The sequence below is a fragment of the Denticeps clupeoides genome, chromosome 7 (genome assembly GCF_900700375.1).
Source record: "Denticeps clupeoides chromosome 7, fDenClu1.1, whole genome shotgun sequence".
NCBI classification, from domain to species: Eukaryota; Metazoa; Chordata; class Actinopteri; order Clupeiformes; family Denticipitidae; genus Denticeps; species Denticeps clupeoides.
The window spans coordinates 17,134,252-17,156,081 of NC_041713.1; the positions used below are offsets into that span (position 1 = coordinate 17,134,252).

Sequence of the window (21,830 nt, forward strand, 5' to 3'; positions counted from 1 at the left end):
ATGCATAAAATTGTCTGATATTCAATATAACACGGTTCATTGATTTTAAATCTGAATACTCACTGTTGTGCCAAACCCTTTTCTGCATAATTCATTTTAATAACAACCATAAAGTGGAATTTAATAAGGAAAGTTTTTGTGAAAGCATAAAGCTAGTGAATGCATCAGTACAGTTTATTAAATTTGGTGTGGTCATCAGCATATATATATATATATATATATATATATATATTCTAAAGACGTACACTGACCGCGTGCTTTAAATTCGGACCAACTTTCTAAAAATAGCTCTGCTTGACGTCACACAGCCAATCACGGATTAGTCGGGCGGGAGGGGTCCACAGCCATTTCATTTCAGCATTCTTGGCCGTTCTGATTCATGTGAATGAGAAATTGTCAGGTGGGAAAACGAACTGTGTTCAAAACAGGCCGAGCCGCACAGCCTAATCGAGTGCGACTGCCTTTGTGTACATTAAGAGCAGATTCATGACGTTGTTTGTTGCACTACGAGGATCGGACAGTGTAAACCTGTCAGACGTGATCTGACCAATCGCACGTTCGCATAGATCTTGCTCGCGGACGTACGCCCAATAGGAACGGTCGTGTGGTTTACATGTTGTCCAATGGGACCCTTTTGGAGGCGGGTTTTAGGCGAGACTGGAGTTCCCTCAAGCTGTAGTCTGAGGATTAATGGTGGGGGTCTGTCGAATTATTCGAACAAGCTGTTTTAGCTGCAACCAATCCCTCCCGAACCTCGGAAAGTCGTCGGAAGCTGGGCCGACCGAAACACGGGGGGAAATATATTCGCATTGGTCGGACACACAGCAGCTGCCCATGCACGGCTCGAGTGTTTTCCTTGGGCGGAAAGTCGGGGGCCTTGCTTCGTGCTACAGGAGGGACTGAAGACGGACGCTCGGAACCGGTCCTGACGCACCGAACTTCGCCCGGCGGAGCCCGCCAGCGTCTGCCGCCTCTTGCCACCTACGGATCCGGTGAACGGGCCAGCTTTTTGGGGTTAGCTAGCGGTGGTTCGCTAGCTAGCTAGCTAGCTAATACAGCTAGTCCAGCCTGCGGACTTTTTCCCCCTTCGGATCCGGATAAAAGGAGCTGCAGGGGGGGTCGTGGTTGTAGGTGAAGATAATTTTTTATTAAGCGATGATTGCAACCGCCGAGTTTGACAACTCGAGGTATTGAGGGACGTTGTTCTTTTTTTCTTTTGGGGAAGAGACGTGAAGAAAATCTTAAAATCCATATCGAGGGATCCCCCCCCAACTACCTGGCCTGCAATCATGGGCAACGCGCCCACCGCCAAGAACAAGGGCAACGAGATGGAGAGCGGTGAGTCTCCCTCAGTGCGTCCGCGGCCACCGAACACTCGTCTGGCTGGAAAAAAACAAGTGAACGAATAAAACACACACACACACACACACATCCAAACTCCGACGTGTACTTGTAGCCCGCAGACGGGAGTGTGACAGGCGACCAGGCACCGCAGTCCACGCGGCTTTCCGCCTCCCGACTCCTTCCTGGACGTTTAGTTTTCGTTGCTGTATTATTTTCGTGGGTCTTGCATCGCCTGTATGCTTACAACACACTCTGTGGGTTTTAACTTGAGCTGATATTAAGACCTTTGAATAAAAAAAAATAAAACTAACTAAAGCCAACGTGAGAGCTTAGACCAAAACATGTAAATGAAATCTAGAATGTACTTTTACCCGCTGGCTCTGTAAATGTGTGTTTTTATGTATCAATTACTTGCACAGAAAACTCTATCCTGGTGCAGGATGTGACCTGATAGTGTTCAGAGGAAGTAATACCACAAATATTTTGTACAACTTTCAGTGCAACAAGCTGTGCAGGCTGTGTGTGTGTGTGTGTGTGTGTGTGTGTGTGTGTGTGTGTGTGTGTGCATGCATGCATGTGCGTGTGTTCTTTTGTTTGTATCTTATATCTGACCCAGTGTCCTGACAAGTGGGGACATTTTGTGAGTCCTTATTTTCAAAAAGATAGCAACGAGATTATACCTAGGCCTTAACTATTGCTTTTCTTTGTGTATATAGAATGAGTCTGACATTTTACCCTAGGGTCCTCACAGAGGTATAAAACAAGTGTGTGTGAGAACTCCTATATGCTATTCTTGGACATTTAGAGGACGCCACAACACAGGCACAGGAATTTCCTTGAGCACTGAGCTCTTTTATGTACAGTGGAGATTGCAGCAATCGCGTGATTACTCCTGCCATCGTTGTAGCAGAGTAATGTATGCAGCAGACAGAAGGGCTTGCTTCAAGTTGCTTTATTGATCGTTTTTGGGTTTAACTTTGAGGTGGAACAGAAATGAAGTTGGTTTATGTCCGCACTTTTTCCTCCTAAGACTCCTTACATAAACACAACTTTGTGTCGGTGATGTGCCAAGCGATGTCCCGAGAGGGTTAGGGAGAAGACCCTTTGGTCGGGCCTGGATAAGAGTCATATGATCCAGCTGATGTGTTACACTTCGGGCTGAACTGCTGCGCTGGGGAGTCTCTTGAATATCATGTGATTGCAACTGCTCAAACAAGACCACTTTGTGAGTGTATGTGCTCTGTCTGGCCGCTTTCTTCTTCATTTTGGGACATCCCTTGGCTTCTCTATTCTGTAGTTTTCAAGGTTGTTTGAGGTTTACTACTTTCACCACGGTTTCCTCTTTTTGTCTAAAATGAGGAGTCTTATAGTGACATTTTGACCTCCTGCATGTTTTCTGCATTATCTGTTGTGAACATGCTTTGTACGTAGGCCTGTGCAGTATAAACGATATGCGATATAAATTTGGCCAACGGGAGAGATTTTGATTTATCACCTGTGTGATACCACGCCTACAGCACAGAGCGCATGGCAGCGTTTCCGCGGATTTCCAAGCCGTACCACCACGGAACCGATCGGGTACTGACAGCGCGCGTGGAAATGACCTGTTTGGTACCATGTGCAAAAAAAAAAAAATCTTGGAGGGACATCCTGGATGTAAACTCTATATAGAATTTTAGGATTTTATGTATTCAACTGTAATCACTCAGCTAATACTGGCATTAGAATACTTTCAGTAGAATGTCCCAGATAACCATACGCTGCAGTGCCTTTGCTATGGACTCATGTAATTAGGGGTGTTAGAAAATAGGAATATAGCAGTATTTCGTAATATTTTACTTGGTGATATTGTATCGATAGAGGGACCGATATTTTTGTATACAAATTTAGTCGAATTCAGTTTTGAGTTGTTATTACTATTATTCATGTAATGTGATCTACATAGATTGTACGCCGCATCTTGTCTGTTTGTGTGTGTGTGTGTGTGTAATATATATATATATCAGCTCTGTTTTTACATTTTCAGTGGGCTGTAGAATATCGCAGTATGTACAGTTTCACAATATATTAGAGGTGTGAACCTTCACTGGTGTTACGATTCGATTACGACTAGCAGTGCATCCCGATGCATGCCATAAATTTTCTACATGGTCACGTGGATTTTTTCAAATACAAGAGGTAAGGTCTCGTACACTGTGTTGACTCTTTGAAAGTGAAGTGATTGTCATTGTGATACACTGCAGCACAGCACACGGTTACACAGCGAAATGTGCGGGGACGGTGCTTTGCTCAGTGGAAACTTGGCGGATCGGGATTAGAACTGGCAACCTTCTGATTATGGTGCCGCTTCCTTAACCGCTAGGCCACCACTGCCCATTTTCTACTACAACGAGCAGAAAAATTGTGTTTTTTTGCTATCTGTGCTCAGTCAGCGCTCCTCTGATGCCACAAACAGCAGAACAACGCGGCGCGGTGCTCAGCGCTAAAAAAGTAAGCGTGTTTTTTTTAAACTCCCGGTAAGACGCTAATGTCATGTTGCACATCTCTGGACACTCAGAGAAAGATCAGCTTTTTCTCCATTCCCCCTTTGTGTATGTGTGTTTCGAAGTGGTATAAAGGACACTCGCCTGCTTGGATTCTATTTGTCGCCCGAAAATACGTCACAGCGCACAGCCGTGTTCAACAAATGACCGCGGTGCGAGAACAAGGGCTCCGGGTGCCACACCGCGCAGAGCAGCGTGGTACTCTGCAGATCAGGCCACCACAGTCACTACCGGCACTACTTTTTAACTAGAATTTTTAAGCCGCGACAATCACCAAGCAAGGTCATTATTATGTAATCGATTATGTTCTGCACTGCACTGATGCAGAATTGTCCACGTCTGCATTGCAATGCGATTAATTTTAACACCCCTACAATATATTGTGATTCAATTATATCGTGATACGTATCATATCGTGAGATCCTTGCCAATACATACGCCTACATGTTACCGTTTCAAAAACATTTAAAATTTACTTATCAAATTATATTCTGCAGTATATACCGTCTATGGTTAAACTCATATGGCAATATGAATTTCATGCCATATCGCACAGCCCTATTTGTATGATGAACCTTGCAGTTTGAAACTGTTGGCCGCGTGTCAGGTGTGAGGCGCGGTGACCGCGAGCCGAGGCAGGTATGTGTGAAATGGGCCCTCTGGCAGCGGCGGCTGGTTGAACGCATGTGTGAAGAGTGGATTTTCTATTTGCATGTGACTGCACGTCATTTGAATATGCCTGATACATTCAGCTGTGAAAGTGTGTGTGTGTGTGTGTGTGTGCGTGTGCGCGTGTGCTGATGACAAATAGCAGGAGATTGCATGCTATCATTTGTAGCCAATATGACCCGCAAAGTAAAAGATTTCAGAGACGCCAGACATGCTTTTTTTTATTTATTTATTTTTATTATGCTTGACCTTAAAGAAGATAAGGAAGGGATAAGGAAGCCATTCAATATCCGCTATTTGTTGAATTTGAACACCAACACACCTTGTTAAACATGATTAGCATGACCACCGTGTAATCAGCAACATGAGCAGCTCAACCACATCTCACCGAACAAGAAAATGATTTAAGGACCATTGCTGGGAATTTTGTTTGATTTTATTTAATTTTTGACCAGCAAAAATTATTGGTAAACTGTGGTATTATTAATATTCTATATTAATACTTATTATTAATAATAATTATTATTAATTCTCCGATTTCAGGTCTGGTAGTAGCCTAGTGGGTAACACACTCTCCTATGAACCAGAAGACCCACTTACTACCATTGTGTCCCCAAACAAGACACTTAACCCTAAGTGTCTCCTGGGGGGACTGTCCCTGTAACTACTGATTGTAAGTCGCTCTGGATAATGGCGTCTTGATAAATGCTGTAAATGTAAATTCATATAATAAATTCAAAGCCATGCTATGGGCATTCTTCGGTTCCTTCCCCTGCAGAGTTCATACTAGTTTTAGTTATGAATTGTGGCAAAAGTCTGACTTTGATTTGCGCCTCTCGCCACCCATGTTGTATTTTTAGTAACACCCTTGTCGACGTTAGTAGGGTAAGGGTGTTGCATTTGTATTTATTATTTATGGCTGTGGAGGAGGACAACAGCGCAGCAACTGGATGGACAGGCCAGAAGCCAACCTGGGCGGGGGCAGCCGAACTTTCCCTCACTCGCCCGACCTTCCATCCCTATAAGCGGCGTCGCTCGCGGCCCGCCCTGATCCCCAGAGACAGGTGCAGGCTGGGAGTGTGAAGGCACACGCCGGGGCCGGTTATTTATTCCAGCTCGCCGAGGCTCGCGGAGCCCCGATTTCCCGGTACACGGTGGGCCGCAAGGGTTAAAAGCCGGGAGCTGAGGTGGTCTCGTGTGGAATAGGAGGCTCCCCGCCTTGTTCGGAGCCGAAGCTTCCTGCTCTCCTCGGGAAGCTGCAGCCCACAGGAAGGAGCAGGGTGGACGGTGTGAGCTGGGGCATGAAGTGGATCAGCGGCAAAGGCAGCGAAGTGAAAGAGTGATCGCTGTCAAGGCCAACGGCGGCACGGCTATCGGTGGATTTGGGGGACTAAACAATTGAAGCCACTGGAACCACTGGTTTGAGACTGGAGCCTTTTGACCGTTCCGATGAAGATCCCCAGGCATTTTGATCTCTCCTGACCCCGGAACGTTTGCCTCCATAGTCTGCCGGAGCGCTCGGATTGACTCCCTGCGGCATGTCTGTGCTCCACAGGCTGGCAGGGAGACTGTTCCTCCGAGGCGGACCCTGTCTGGGAGACTCGGGCGGCGGGGAGGGCAGTCCCTTCCAGCTCCAGGACGAGCCCGAGGCCTACCGCTGGAGTGAGTGAGCGCAGTGGGTGGGTGGGTGGGCGGGATCTGCAGGGGGCGTGGCCTGTTGCCACAGTGAGTGACTGAGTCAGCAGCATGATTGGACCAGCAGGTGGGAGGAGGGATGCTTTTTGTGTGTGTGTGTGTGTGTGTGTGTGTGTGTGTGTGTGTGTGAGCACTTGCTCATAGTTTGTGTGGAGGTCAGAACTTATCTTAGTTTTGATATTGACTTCACAACTGCGTTAATTAATTTTTCCCCAGTTTAATTTTTTTTTGTGACTTTTCAGAGAACACTGTTGTCCTCTTTAGGGAGACTGTTCTTTTCCTCTGCTTGAGGACGTGTGCTGTTTCCATAAGGTTTGCACAACAAGGTTGACCTGGTGTGTGTGTGTGTGTGTGTGTGTGTGTGTGTGTGAAATGGGTTCATTTACTCTGATTGTGGGCAGATTATAATCAGATTTATTTTGCTTTAGGGTGGTGGGGGGAGCACGCACTATCACACACACACACACACACACACACACACACACACACATTGGCACAAAGATCTTTTTCAGCTCTTGCTGTTTGCTTGGTTGCCGGGTGCTGGCTGCGTCATGGCGAGTTCCAGGGAGGCCGTGTGTCTGTCTCCCGGGTGACATCCGTGTGTCTTTCTGTGCCAGTGTCACACTCCTGTCTGGACTCTTCGTTGGTTCAATCTTGGCCTCCGGTTCCTCGCAGGCACATTTTGCCCTGCTGTTCTCCTCTGGGTTATGAAGGTCCTCAGGATGTGCACTATATTGCTTCAGCTGACTGTTGTATAAGTTCTCCTGTCTCAAGACTATTGTTAAAGGGGCACCGCCCTAAATAGATGGACCCCACCTCTAGAACCAGGATCTGATACAAGAAATGCATGATTGATACTTACCAGCAAAGCCCACCGTCCATTGACTGGACCCTGTGTCTATGGACTAGACCCCAACCCTCAATCCATCTCAGTCTTGCTGGGGCTCTGTGGCATAGCCTTGGACAGTGCCTTCTGTGAATCATGAGTGGGCGGAGTTTGTGTCCAGACTGGAGGTGTGGCCTTCTCCACGCTGACCCTGCTTTGCTTGCGTCAGAGTGGGAACTGGTGGCCTCGGGCCCTGCTGATCGATCCACCTGCATCGATCCTGGACTCTGTCCGCTGGAGGACACGAGTAGAGCTGCTGGTTGCATGACAATGACACACGTCTGTTCCTCATTGTGGGTGGGTGTGTGTATCACAGCAACTTTCAGAAAGACCCATCCTCTCTATAAGGGTTCCTGCTGTTGGGTTTTCATTGGTTGTATTTATTTTTTTGTAGAATTTTATGAGCGGTCACTTTGTGTTGGTGTTTGTGATGTTGCCCCTCCCACTGGTGACCAGGGCTGTGCACAGATCAATTGTGTGTGTGTGTGTGTGTGTGTTTTTTTTTTTTTTTTTTTTTTTACCTTCAAAGGGCTCAGTGCAAAATAAATATTGATACGCACCATGCATGGAGCCAGTTGATCTTCCTGTGTAATGTCAGCGGCGGCTCTGGGTGGTGAGCGTTTCATCGCCAGACCGGGCCCAGGACTCCGCCACCATGGCCAGTGAGGGCGAGCAGCGGCATGAGGCCGCCCCTGCTCTCACTGCGAGCCGGAAGAGCACCAGGGAGAGGCGAGAGCAAGGCCCAACGTGCGACCGAAAAAGCTCCCAGAGGAAGAGGGAGTCGGGGAGCCGGGCCTCGGAAGCGGTTGCCGCTGTCTCCGACTGTCCCACGGTCCTGGTGGACGGTAAGGGCAGGGATCTGCCACTTCCTGCTGGTTGCCGTGGCAGTCGTAAAACAAACATGGGACAACACGAGCAGGGATGAGTCCTGATCTAAAGCATGTAGCACTTTATTTATTTGGTTTGGGATTCCGTAATGGAGTCTGGGGTCAAAGACTCCTCCAGTCCCTGGAAGGAACTCTGTGGGTACTGATGGGAAGCTGCTGGTAGTGTATTTTTAATGCTTGGGTATTCAGTGTGATTGTGTTGTCTGTCTGCAGGAGCAGTCTTTTACTCTGGCTTTTGTGCATTTTAGACCCTTTTTCTCACACAGTCAACCGTAGAAGACTGAATTTTGAGTCTGGTTACGGGACTGTATGCATCTCTGCGTAGAAAGGGGAAGACGTGGGGCGGTTTATTGTTTTTGTAAGGGTTCTCTTGGGTCGTCTGGCCCCTCCCCATTATCTTCATAAGCAGTTGCTCTCTCAGGCCTGCCGTTCCTCATGTAAATGCGCAGATATGAGAGGCGTGGAATGAGGAAGGGCTTGTGATCTGAATGTTCCCAGAGTGCGATTAGCCCCATAAAGATAAGCAGTGAAATGTGCATTTTCTGCAGGTGGCATCGTGGCTGGTTCTAACCAGAAAAAAAAAAGTACACAAGGGAAATGGAGAGAAATTCTCAAATTCCACCCACTTTGTTTTTGTCTGTTGCTCGCTGGTGTAAGTGTACGAAGTCAGCTGCTATCGATTTGACTCTGCTCCTGTTCTGTCATAGTAGGAACAGGAAGTGTTAGATAATGCAGCCTCGGTCGATGTGCCTTTAATGGGTGTCGAAATTAGAACAAGGCCGGGCATTAGAGAAAACGGTAGAGGGAGGAGGCTTCCGTCGTCACTTTAGGTCTTTATGACAGTAGTCAATAGTAGTAGTGCCATGTCTCTATATCAATATATTAATTATTGATTGGTGTCCAATTTGTAATTTAGCCAAATTTATTATTTTCAATACCTTTTATTATTGAAATTAGTTTTTAATAATTTTATTTTAAGACCATAAAAAATACAAAAACTGTTTTAAATATAAATGTTTAAATAATGACACTTATTTATCTATTTTGTCAGTGTAGGTTTTTCTGGACTTTAGAAAGGACACTTATTCCCTCCCATATCCCAAAGTGCTGTCTGCTGTGAAATCCTCTATTGTTTTATTCATACAAATGGAAATGTAATCAGGAAATAGCTTTTTTATTTATTTATTTATTTATTTATTTTTATTGTCTAAATGACTAGTTTTTTTTTTGTTTTTTTTATGTTCATTCAATGATTTCAGTTTTTTGTTATGGAAGCAGTCTACATCTCCCATAAAAATTATTACGCCTATGCAGAGGTTATTTCAGAGGTAAGTTGGACTGTTAATGAGTGCTGGAGCATCTCAAGTTTCTTCTCTTAGTACAACCAGGACACGGTCTCAGAAAGAGGTGCTCGCTCGGTGGCAAGATTTGTGTTTTGTCTCAGGTCTAAAAATAAACAAGCGCGCTTCCTCTCTTATTTTTTTTACAGTGAAGGAGTTTCTTGCAAAAGCCAAAGAAGATTTCTTAAAGAAATGGGAGAACCCGGCACAGGTGAGCACATGACAATGGAATGTGGCGCTTACCCTTCATTTCACCTCTGTGGGTGTGTGTGTATACACCCAGCTTTTACCTTATTATTCTTTTAAAAACACTCTTTTTGTTAGGTTATGACAAAGATTATGACAAATATTATGACATCATTTTTTTTTTTTTTTAAGTGAACATTCAGTTTTTCTGGACTGCTCCTATTCGTATGTGTGTTTACATCTTTTAAAACCATTTACAATTGTTTGGCCGGGCTTACTATGGACCAAGGTCCTATATGTATGCAGCCATGTGGCCTGAATATCATGCAGATCCAGTCAAAAGGCTCATCACTGTTCTGATGTCTCCAGTTGAACTGCCAACTAAATGGAGTTTGTATGTGTCCGTATGTGTTTGCTTTCCTTTGCAGTCCTATTAGGTCAGCCTCTCTTTAGGTTCATTTGGTTGTTTGTATTGCTAGCAACATATTAAACTGGATCACTGTAATTCTAAAATAGATTAATAGGGCCAATAATTGATAATATCCTTCATGCTAAGTGAAGTTTAGAATTTTATCTTATATTTTATTCAATTAGAATTGAGTTGTTCACCTTCAACATATAACTTTCACTTTTCTGTCATGGGAACTGGATGTCTGGAAATTCTGACAAAGAATTTACATCATTACATAATCTGATTTTAGTCTGTGACCAGTGATAATTAAGCATGCATAAACTCCAGTTTGTAAGCGTATGCTATAATGAATGCAAACATTGTAATACAGGGAGAGAGATGCCCTCTTCTGGTCATATGCTAGAATAAGCAGAAGCTTGATGTAAAAAATGAACAAAAAAGTACAAAATGGGCGGCTCAGTTTTTTTTTTTTTTTTTAATAGAATATAGTGCCATTTATTGTCACTCTTCACATGTACAATGAGATTAAAAGCAACTCCTTCAGTTCTGACATGTATGTAGAAAATAGTACAAGAAAATACAATAAGATGTCAGAAATTACAAATGACAGCACTATATATAACTGTGTGTGGTTTTATATACAGTATGCGTGGGTTGCACATTAGTGCACATTGTTTTTAAAAATATTTCTCAGTAGAATTGAACATGAAGTGGATGTTTGACAGTGTGAATAATGATATTGTACAATATACAGATTGCACAGTATTTCAATGCTAAATATTAATATTGCACAGCTGGAGGATAGAAGAAAGGAGGTTCAAAGGTTAGACTGTGTAGTCAGTGCATGTGTGAGTTTAGAGTGGTTATGGCTTTGGGGAAAAACGTTCTTGAGTCTATTTGTCTCTATGTGTGGAAAACATTTTAGACTTTTGTTTTCCTAGAACTCTTTATTGATATGAATGAGGTCCCAGCAGATGTGCCTTTTCAAGGCCTTATTTTTTCTTTTTTAATTTGTGTGGTTTTTTTTTTTTTCCTAGAACACTGCATCTTTGGACCAGTTTGAACGGCTGAAGACTCTGGGCACCGGATCGTTTGGGCGCGTCATGCTGGTCAAGCACAAAGAGACAGGCCAGCATTTTGCGATGAAGATCCTTGATAAACAGAAGGCAAGTCACAGAATTCCCTCAGCCGGTCCTGTGTGTGGAGGGTGTGGGAGTGGTGGAGGTTGGGTGGGGAGGTCTTGTTTAATGCTAACCCGGGTTTTGTGGCTCAGGTGGTGAAACTGAAACAGATAGAGCACACACTCAATGAGAAACGCATCCTGCAAGCAGTTAGCTTCCCGTTCCTGGTGCGGCTGGAGCATTCCTTTAAGGTACCAGCTCTGTGTGTGTGGTTAGTGACTGAATGAAATATTAACACATTAAAATTGCCACCCACACAATTCAACACAATGTCTCAGTAAGTGGACTGAAGATTTAATAAAAAAAAAAATTTGATTGTCTTATTTTTATGTAGTTTGACACGTGTTTAAACCCACAGTGTATAGTGGCAAGAAAAAGTATGTGAAACCTTTTGAATTCAATGTGTTTTGGCATTATTTTGTCATAAAATTTGTAAAATAATAACACAAAGAAATTCTAATCTTTCAAGTCTTTATTGAGAACCTTCACAAACAAGTCTAATTGCTGTGATGTGGCTGAGACCTGCACGTTCAGCAGGAATCTTCACCCATTCTTTCGGTCAGAACTGCTTTAGCTCAATCATAGTATCTGGATGTCTCATGTGCATGGCTCTCCAAGTTGTTCCAGAGTATCTTCATTAGGGCTCTTGGCCTGTCCAAAAGGCAGAATTTATTTATCTAAAGCCATTCAGTTGTTTTAGATCATTGTCCCAACTTCTACAGAGTTTCAGCTGGCATATAAATATCTTTGACATTATCCTGTAGAGTAGTGCTGCACGATTAATCTAATCGCAATCGCGATGTCAGCCTGTGCGATTACTTGAACGCAAAAAGCTGTGATTTAAATGATTAGTACATGGATTGGATCGGATATGTTGCCGATCCATTCTCTAATTCTCTCAAAGTTTGCGAACTGACTGAAGTCTCACATCTCAGTCGGATGTGACGTGTTTGGTCACATGACTTTCGATTCGGAGACATATGGTTAGACGGCGCATGACGCGCTGCAGCGTACGTCAACGTCGCAGTCTTGAGAGAAGTGCATAAAAATGCCTCACTCTTGTGCTGCTTGGGGCTGTACAAACCGCTGTACGCTCCAAACCAGATCCCGGGGGGTTACATTTCATAGGTAAGGCTGGACATTGTTTTGAATATATTTGGCCATTATAAGATCCTGTTTTATAAGTCTTAACCTAGGCTAAGCTAGCAAAGCTATGCATTCCTGTGTTCAAGTCAGCCTCCAAACAACGTTTTGGTTAAACGTAAGAACTATAATACAGGATTTTATAATGGCCAAATATAATCAAAACAGTTGTTTAGCCTTACCAGGGTTGTAGTTCGACAGTAATGTAAAAGAGTTTATGTGATTATTTAATTTTGTAGAATATTGTATTTTGAAAGCACTGGGCATTTCAGGTTGTTATAAGTAGTTTGTATGTTTCACTTTGAAATTAAACATTTCACTATTAGTATGCGACTTTTCATTGATATACAAGCAAATGTCCTTTATCACATCGCAATCGCATATCGCAATATTGATCTCAATAATCGCAATATGTCTTTTTCCCCAAATCGTGCAGCCCTACTGTAGAGTTTTTTTTTAATATGTATACACTTGGGAAATTATCTTCCACTCTATTGATATGCAGTGCCATTTTAATGCTAGATGTAGTGCTGCCCATTCTTCTCAAATAGTTCAGTCTTTTTTTTTAGCAAGTGTCCAGGTATGTTAATACCTGACTCCAATTGAGGTTATTAATATAAGGGTTCTCACATTTTTTCCAGTAGCAATATATTGGGGTAGTGATGGTCTAGCGATTAAGGAAGCGGGAAATCATGAAATTCAAAAGGATTCGCATACTTTTTCTTGCCACTGTATATAAAAATGCATATTGTCTTAATCTTTCTATATTGCCATGTAACTAATATAAAGCAAGACCATAAGATAGTCACATTACCTCAAAATATACATAGATGTTCTCCCTGAAACCATACATGTATATGCACTCATACTCTTACATAATAATCATGTTAATATAAATAAAAAGTAATAGTGTCCCCTCACCCCTCCTTATTTTCCTCCTCTTCATAGGACAACACTAATCTGTACATGGTGATGGAGTATGTCCCTGGTGGGGAAATGTTCTCTCATTTAAGGAGAATTGGCAGATTCAGGTGGGTAATGGAGACTCACGGCTGCAGGTTATGCCCCACGTCCATCCGTTCCGATCTGATTTTCCCTTTCGCGGGAGTGTTGGGCCGACCCGTGTTATAACTGCTTTTTTTTTTTTTTTTTTTTTTTTTTTTTTTTCATGGCAGCGAGCCACATGCCCGTTTCTACGCTGCTCAGATTGTCCTGACTTTTGAGTACCTTCACTCCCTGGATCTAATCTACCGAGATCTAAAGCCTGAAAACCTACTTATAGACCAGCAAGGGTATATACAGGTAAGAGGGAAATGAACTTTAATGTTTCCTCACTAGTTCATTTTTACAGCAAATTAAAACCCTGAAGTACAAACACACAGCTGTTTATTCATCTAACAATATGCACAAATATATATTAATAAGCACACTGAAAATTGTGCCAACTAAAAACTCATTTAGTTGTGATTTTTCTTTAAGATGTACGTTTTATAACATAGCAACAGTCCATCAAATGCAATGTATTACATTCTCACAAATAAAATTACTACACAATGCAGTTAAAAGAAATTAAGATAGTCCAGTTTATATACACTGTGTTAATCCATCATCTTTAATGTCCTGTCACAATGCTGCTGTATTAGCTCTGCTTCTACTTCATTTGTAATAGCAGTGTCTAACAGCAAACAATCATGTTAATAAGATGAGTTCTAAATAGGGGTGATGTTTCTTTTCACAAGTTAGACTCTCATACAAAGATGAACAGCCAGTCGATAAAGCAGGTGGTCACTAGTAGGTTGTTCAGTCTTAGTCCAGAATTGAGTACATGGCCAACTTCAACCCCTGATTTCCTTAATTTGAAATCATTTCATATTGCCCCAGAGCATTCTGGAAAGCATCCCCAGAGCATCCCCACATGCTACTATACTCTAATTTGTTATCTCATGTAAAGTGGTCTGAAATCCACTTTTAAAAGCTATTTTTCTGAACAGACAATCAATCATCTTAACATAAAATTTCCAGTTCATGATAATCAAACTGCCCTCAATTAATAAACGAATTTGCCCTTTAAAAGCATTTGCAAAAAATACTTACATTATTGTATAACTCATTTTTCACCATTACCACTCCTGCTCTGACCCAACACCCTTTGGTAACCTTAAATTGCTGTTCAGAGTGCTGGTGAAAGGCGCTAGCTCTGTTACACTACTTGTTTTTAACAAAATTATGTAAATGAATGTAAATGTAGGTTTTTAAAATGTAAACGCAACAGCCAGACAATTTACAACTTTGAACTGAAACATTTAAGTGAAATTAACAAAACAATGCTTGTTTGAGAACTATTTTAACTGCTTTTGTTACATGAACAGAAATGTCATCCTTAATTTTCCAAATTTATACTTCTTAGATTTTTTTTTTTTTTTTTTATACAGTGCACATGGTTTGTAGTTGCACTGTGTATATTACAACTGGGTTTGGAAGTGCACAAAATAATAGTCTTATTTTACAGAATTGTTGCATGAGGTAAATAATTTAGGAACTGATGAGTAAAGACGAGTAAAACATTTCATTCTGACTGATGACTAGCTCCTCTTCACTTTGAGGTTGTAATTTTAGTGGAAGAAGCTGGTCATACAAGGCATGATCTTTATTACATGCAGCACGTATAGTGGTGATTTGGTTCTGGTACTGTAATGGTACTTATTAATCCATTATCCTCTACAAAGTTTTGTGAAATGTTGGTGATTTTTTAAATGTAGAAAATGTGAACAAACTATATATAATATATATATTTGCCACACAGGTAACAGATTTTGGATTTGCCAAGCGGGTGAAGGGTCGGACCTGGACACTGTGTGGCACCCCGGAGTATCTGGCGCCTGAGATCATCCTCAGCAAAGCAAGTCTCTCACCCTGTCTCGCTCATGCAAACACACACACACTGTACTAATGGATTGTCGCGTAGAGATTAATCCAACACTTCTAAGCCTTGATTTTATTGTATAGAGCAAAAATAACATGATCGTTGACCACCTTGAAGTCATCTGTGAGGGTCTGACACACATTTCCTTCTCTTTTCTCAGGGTTATAATAAAGCAGTGGACTGGTGGGCACTGGGAGTTCTGATATACGAGATGGCCGCAGGGTATCCTCCATTCTTTGCTGACCAGCCTATTCAGATCTATGAGAAGATTGTGTCAGGAAAGGTCAGTCTTAAGCACACCTCCACCATAAAAGGAAGCTTTTATTGCAAATGAATTCTGTATAATCCCTATTTTATCACTTACCATGCAGGCCTGGGATTTGGGTTTAACTAAATCATTAGTATTAGTCAGTAGTGGTTGCAGTATCGTGTGTTTAAATCACCATTTTGAGAATTCTAACTGAAATGAAATGCTTTGGAGTAGCACACATTTAGAATCGTGGCATTCCAGCATGGGTAAAACATTTTCCTCATTCTATTCCTTTGCGAAATATTTGCTGGATTGCCAGTTATAATGAAATAAAAGCACTGGTAACGGACCTTGTTGTCAGCACTGTCAGTGCCTGGTTTTACAAATAAGAAAAATGATTTGAATTTGATATTTTGTAAAATGTTGCTTGTTTATTATTAAGTCAAAGTCAGCTTTATTGTCAATTCTGCCAAATGTACAGGACATGCAGAGAATTGAAATTACGTTACTCTCAGACCCATACAAGTAACATTTAAATACAAAACAGTAACATTGAATACAAATGTATAAATACAATTTTAAAAAACACAATATACAATTTTAAAAACACCATATACAAATAAGGGCACATGGTGGAGAGTTAATTATGCATTTTAAGTCACAGCAGCTATATACCAGATATGTGACAGATGTGCGGGTATACGTTGGCATGACATAATTAGTACAGGAAAAGCTGGACTGATTAGAATTTGTTGCACAAATTCTTGCTTCATGTGATCAGAGTAAATATGCCCAAAGTTGATCATGATCATCCTGAATTTAATCATTAATCCTGATTTAAATGTATTTGCCCATTTTACAGAAGGACCCCAAAAAAATAATCTATGGTACGGTTAACTGCCTCTGTAATTACCAAGCTCTTGCACTGTGGAAGATCATTCATGCTGGCTGTGGTTTACAGGGGCTCCCGCGTACCGCATTTCGTTTGACCATTACAAAATAGTTTCATGACCATTGACCTGTGTGCTAACCTTTGACCCTTTTTTTTTTTTTTTTTTTTTTTTTTTTTCTTCCCCCCCTCTCGTTTCTTTGTTTTTCTCCCTCAGGTGCGCTTCCCCTCTCACTTCAGCTCAGATCTGAAAGATCTGCTGAGGAACCTGCTGCAGGTGGACCTAACCAAGCGCTTTGGCAACCTCAAGAATGGAGTCAACGACATCAAGGGCCACAAGTGGTTTGCCACCACCGACTGGATTGCCATATACCAGAGGAAGGTCAGTGACTTTGATTCTAACTAGAACTTGATAAATATTTTTTTCCATAAATAAAAAATAAAAAAGATAGTTCTGAGTTAAAGCCAAATGCCACCAAGGTCCTTGTATTAACCTATTAAGCATCTTCAACATAAAAATGTTTTATTTATACACTGGTTTAATTGTCAGCAAGAGAGAGACAGGAATTGAAAGGAATTTAAAAGCCACTCGTGTCTAATTTTTTCATGACATTTACATTTCCGGCATTTATCAGACGCCCTTATCCAGAGCGACTTTCAATCAGTAGTTACAGGGGCAGTCCCCCCCTGGAGACACTTAGGGTTAAGTGTCTTGATCAGGGACACAATGGTAGTAAGTGGGATTTGAACCCGGGTCTTCTGGTTCATAGGCGAGTGTGTTACCCACTAGGCTACTACCACCCTAAACTAACTGCACAGTCTATTATCTACATTCAATAGACACATTCTATAACCCATTATAGAAACGTTTAAAATCCCAGACACTGGCGAACAATACAATACCTATTGGATCATAGTGCATTTGTGACCTATAAGCACTAGAGGCACTAGACCTTTATTGGTCTCACGATTCGATTACGATTATCAATGCCTCGATATCGCTGCATCCCATAAATTTTCTACATTGTCACATGATATCACATAATACAAGAGTTAAGGATGCTTTGGTTTTCAATGAGCAGAAAACTCTCCTACGAGTTCACACTATCCTTGTAACAGTCGAACATACTGGCAGTTCTCCATTAAATGCACACCTTCCTCTGCATGCTTCACCAGAGTCTCCTCCACTACACAAATCAAACCCATTATGACCTGAAGCCAAAAACACCTGGTTCAGAGGTCCGTGGCATCAGGTGAGCGCAGACTGAACACAGATCTGCTCATTGGAGAATATCTAAAGCTGCTTTCAGACTGAACATGCCACACGCAGCTCGCTGCGGGGCTCAGGGCGAAAAAAAAAGTGTTTTTTTTAAACTCCCAGTAACCCAATTATGTTGTGTTGTACATTATTAAGTTTTTTCCTCCATTCCCACGTTGTGTGTTTCGAAGTAGGAGAAAGAGCACTAGCTTTGAACACTAATGCTTTGATTCTATGGGTCGTGCGAAAATATCATGGCGCGCAATAAATTTCAATGTTGATTACGGTGTGAGAACATAGCTGCCAAGTGCAGTACCTGCAATCTTGTAATCTAACCGCACGCACCATTCCAACATGTGTGGTTTTCTACAATATTAACGTATATAATAATATTCTCATCCTATATTTCATCTGAAAATATATAGATATTATCAAGCCCTGATGTTAACTAAACTTTTCTGCAACTGCTGTTCTAGTGTTTTTTACAACTTCAGTCCTACAACACATGTGGCATTCATCCCCTTAAGCCCCTTTCACACCCATTAATGCATCAGATGTATCAAGCTGGATTATAAATTTATATTTCCACTCAGCCTTCCATAATAGCTTGTGCTTTTAGATTTGTTGTTTGTCAACTGCATAATTTACATTTACAGCATTTATCAGATGCTCTTATCCAGAGCAACTTACAATCAGTAGTTACAGGTACAGTCTCCCTGGAGCAACTTGGGGTTAAGTGTCTCAGGGACACAATGGTAGTACGTGGGATTTGAACCTGGGTCTTCTAGTGAGTGTGTTACCCCTAGGCTACTACCACCCCAGTGGTATAATGATTTATTGTGGTGAAAAAGTGGCTTTCAGGGCCTGGTTTTCATGGTGCTGTACATAAAAAAAGTATAGAAAGTAGGAACTAGCTTCTCACTAGGGCTGCCACGATTGGTCTACAAACAAAATAGTCATTGACTAATTTAATAGTCGACTAATAATTGTTTATAGCAGCCCTACTCCACACCGAACCCTTTTTGCTGGTGTAGAATTATTAATTCAATTATGGTTGCTCACAACTAGGGTTGCAGGAATTAACTCGTTTGACACTTAACAGCAGTGTGAAACATTGCGGTTTATCCAGAACTTTAAAATCATTTAGTCATATAGTGTTGTAGGCTACAGAATGAACGTTGCTTCCTGTTTTTTTTTTGTTTTTTTTTTTGTTTAAATGTTCTCTGGCAAACTTATTTGCAGATCATGAAATATAGTGTCCCAGACGTGCAAACGAGTGGAATTTTTGTAGCCTCTGGATCGCTACGTGAAAATGCTCAACTTTTTGCACTTCAATTTGAGCTGATTTATGAACTATAAAAGCTTTAATGTAGACTTCAGAGATGACATGTTTAAGGGCTTTGTCCGTACCATAAAAATAGAACCGGTACAACAATTATGCTAGTGTTTAAGGTGACCGCCATGTTTTAATAGTAACAAGCAGGTGTGTATCATTTGGTTTTGCTGACCTATGGATGTTTTATGAACATTGCTTTAATGGCCACACATCACCTATTTTTGACAGCACTCAAAACTATCAAACTATTTTGTATTCGAACAATATTAATATATAAAATTATACACATGAGTGTATAAAGATTTGGGGAATGCCACACTCCTGTTTTCATTTGATACTGTGCTGATCAGGAGATGTCTGCCCTATTTTTCACTTTATTGATTTCCATAAAAGATTCAGTATTGCTTCAGAATTAAATGTGTGTGTGTGTGTGTGTGTGTGTGTGTGTGTGTGTACAGGTGGAGGCCCCATTCATCCCCAAGTGCAAAGGGCCTGGAGACACCAGCAACTTCGATGACTATGAGGAGGAAGAAATCCGGGTCTCCTTCACAGAGAAGTGTGGAAAGGAGTTCGCCGAGTTCTAAACCCACCCAGGCACCACAGAGGCAGTGAGAGGAACGAAGAGTAAGGAAAAAGGAGGGGAAACACAGGAAGAGAGAGAGAATAGTTAAGGTGGGGGGGGGGGGGACTATTAAACTGGACTGCCAACCTGCACACGGATTAAACAACGACGTGTACCCTCCCCCCTTCCCTCCCTCCCTCCCTCCACGGAAGGAGAGAGAAAGAAAGAGTCCTGAAAGAGCCAGCAGTGTTGCCTTCTCAGATCGTTTCTCACCTGTTACTTATCCATTTGACCTTTTACTTTTTCTCTCCGCCCCCCCCCTCTCATTGTGGCAGAGATGCAGTCCTCTCTCTTTAATTGGATGGCACCTTTCTTTTTTTTTTTTTTTTTTTTTTTGTGCAGAGCAACACCCTTTGGGTCATGGCCGGTTAAGACATAGATGTTAATGTTCAGGTACAAAGTTTCCGTGAGTCCAGCGTGGTTCATCTCTGGACGAGCTTATTCATGATTATGGGCGTCTTGTGTTTGCTTGGTTAAATCTTTTTTTTAAATTTTTTTTACTTTTCCTTTTTCTCCTGTCCCATCCTCCCTCACACCTCTCCTCATTCCCACTCTAGAATCTGTCCAAGCAATACAGAGTCCAACTTATGTGCCTGTCATAATGCCAACTTTCTGATAAATAACAGTGTTTGAAAACATCAGCGCAGAGCTTTTGGCTTTGGTTGCAGTAGCCCTTTCATGCGATCCCAAAATTTACGGCTTGATTTTGATCTACACGTTTAGTCCATTGATGATAATTCTTCTTCTTTTTGTTTGTTTCAGTTCTGTCTAAGTCAGCCAATAAAGTCACTTCAGAATATTATTATTACGTAGGTCTGACTTTTCTGGGGACCTGTATTCAGCCTTTTGTCTCGTCAAGTCTCAGCTGAGATTATTTAAAACAAATCTTTAAGATGAGCACTCTACTTGTGTGGATTTTTTTTTTTTTGTAATGACTGCTGTTATCACTCCAATTTCTGTAGCACATTATTGTACATTTAATATATGATCAGCAAAAATTATTGAAACATATTCTGCATTGTCCACCTGAAGAAAAATAAACCAATGTGATTATCTGCCAATTTTTCAAGGAGATGATGTTTGGGCATCATGAGTTCAATTTCAACAACAAAAGTAGCAAAATGTTTCTGATAAACGGTGCATGCTGTTTTTGTTCACAACCATTTTGAAGGCAGGTTGAAGGTAAGTGAAATGTTTTGACCATTTTACACTGTCCTGCGAATGTTAATTTTTTCCAACATCAATGTCAACACAGGATTATTATTTTATTTTATTTTTTTACTTTTTTTGGGGGGGGGGGTCAGAACCTACGATTTACTGATTTTCTTACACTTAAACGTGGATGATTGGGAGAGCAAATGTGAGGTCTGCCATGTGCTTTTTCTTTCTTTTCTTTTTTTATATATATATTCTACATGGATGTTCCCTCCACTGAGCAGTCTAGCATTGTGAGTTGGAGACAGATGGGCTTGGGCCCTTGGATGTAGTTGTTTTATTATTTGTATTTTTTTTTTTTGTTACTTAAAAACTATAATTAACATTTGCCGTGATCTGTATGATTCACTTGTTCACTCGAACTGTCACTAGTCACCATGTTGTACCATGGGTGAGAGGGTTTGCTTTTATTCATTTTCTGTTTTTTATAGTTCAATCAGCAAAAATTAATTTACCAGATCAAAACACAATTCTAAGTGTATCAGGTTGTAATTTTTGGTTCATTCTGTATGTTTTAGGATTTAAGACAATCTGCTCTGCTCCCTCAAATGGATTTTAGAAGCCTGTGCAATATTATAAATGTATTCTCCAAATGCCACTTTGCTTTTTTTGCTTTTTTTTTTTTTTTTTTTTTGGATGGTTGTCTTCTCACAATTGCGCTTCATGCTTGCAGCAGTCATTTGTTTAGATAAGGTGCCAGATTTCATGCACCTCCTAAAAAATGTTTCTGTGTGTGCAGGAGAGTTAACATTATTGTTGAAACATGTTAATACACCAATTATTTGTACTATAGTTCCATCTTTGCTAAGGTGTGTGTGTTTATTTCTGCTGACTGGGGGTGTCATGGCGGCCCATGCACAGCCAAATGTGTTTGTTTTTTTGTTTTTTTTTTTTGTGGTACAGGTTTTTTGCAGGGCACATTCTTGTGCAGTAATCTTCCCAAAGTTATTTTGAGATTCTGATTGAAAGCTGAGAACTTTTGCACTCAGAGCTATAACAGCCACCTACCCTACTTGTCATCTGACGTCTATTTCTGCAGAACCTTGTTTGC

At 41.4% G+C, this 21,830-nt stretch overlaps 1 protein-coding gene across 3 annotated transcripts; it reads left to right on the forward strand.

Moving 5' to 3' along the window:
- The first annotated feature begins 663 nt into the window (after positions 1-663).
- prkacaa (protein kinase, cAMP-dependent, catalytic, alpha, genome duplicate a) lies at positions 664-20,625 on the forward strand. 3 transcript variants are annotated; one of them, XM_028986430.1, is made up of 11 exons: positions 664-1,131; positions 1,226-1,338; positions 9,514-9,575; positions 11,000-11,128; positions 11,236-11,334; positions 13,235-13,317; positions 13,462-13,588; positions 15,090-15,185; positions 15,370-15,492; positions 16,566-16,730; positions 19,401-20,625. In XM_028986430.1, the coding sequence occupies exons 2-11, from the start codon at positions 1,290-1,292 to the stop codon at positions 19,524-19,526; spliced, it is 1,059 nt and encodes a 352-aa protein (XP_028842263.1). In that variant the 5' UTR covers positions 664-1,131; positions 1,226-1,289; the 3' UTR covers positions 19,527-20,625. The 3 variants fall into 3 exon arrangements, with proteins under 3 accessions (XP_028842263.1, XP_028842262.1, XP_028842261.1); XM_028986429.1 differs by having other exon boundaries at positions 664-1,338; XM_028986428.1 differs by lacking the exons at positions 664-1,131; positions 1,226-1,338 and adding an exon at positions 6,095-6,218.
- The last annotated feature ends 1,205 nt before the right edge of the window (positions 20,626-21,830 follow it).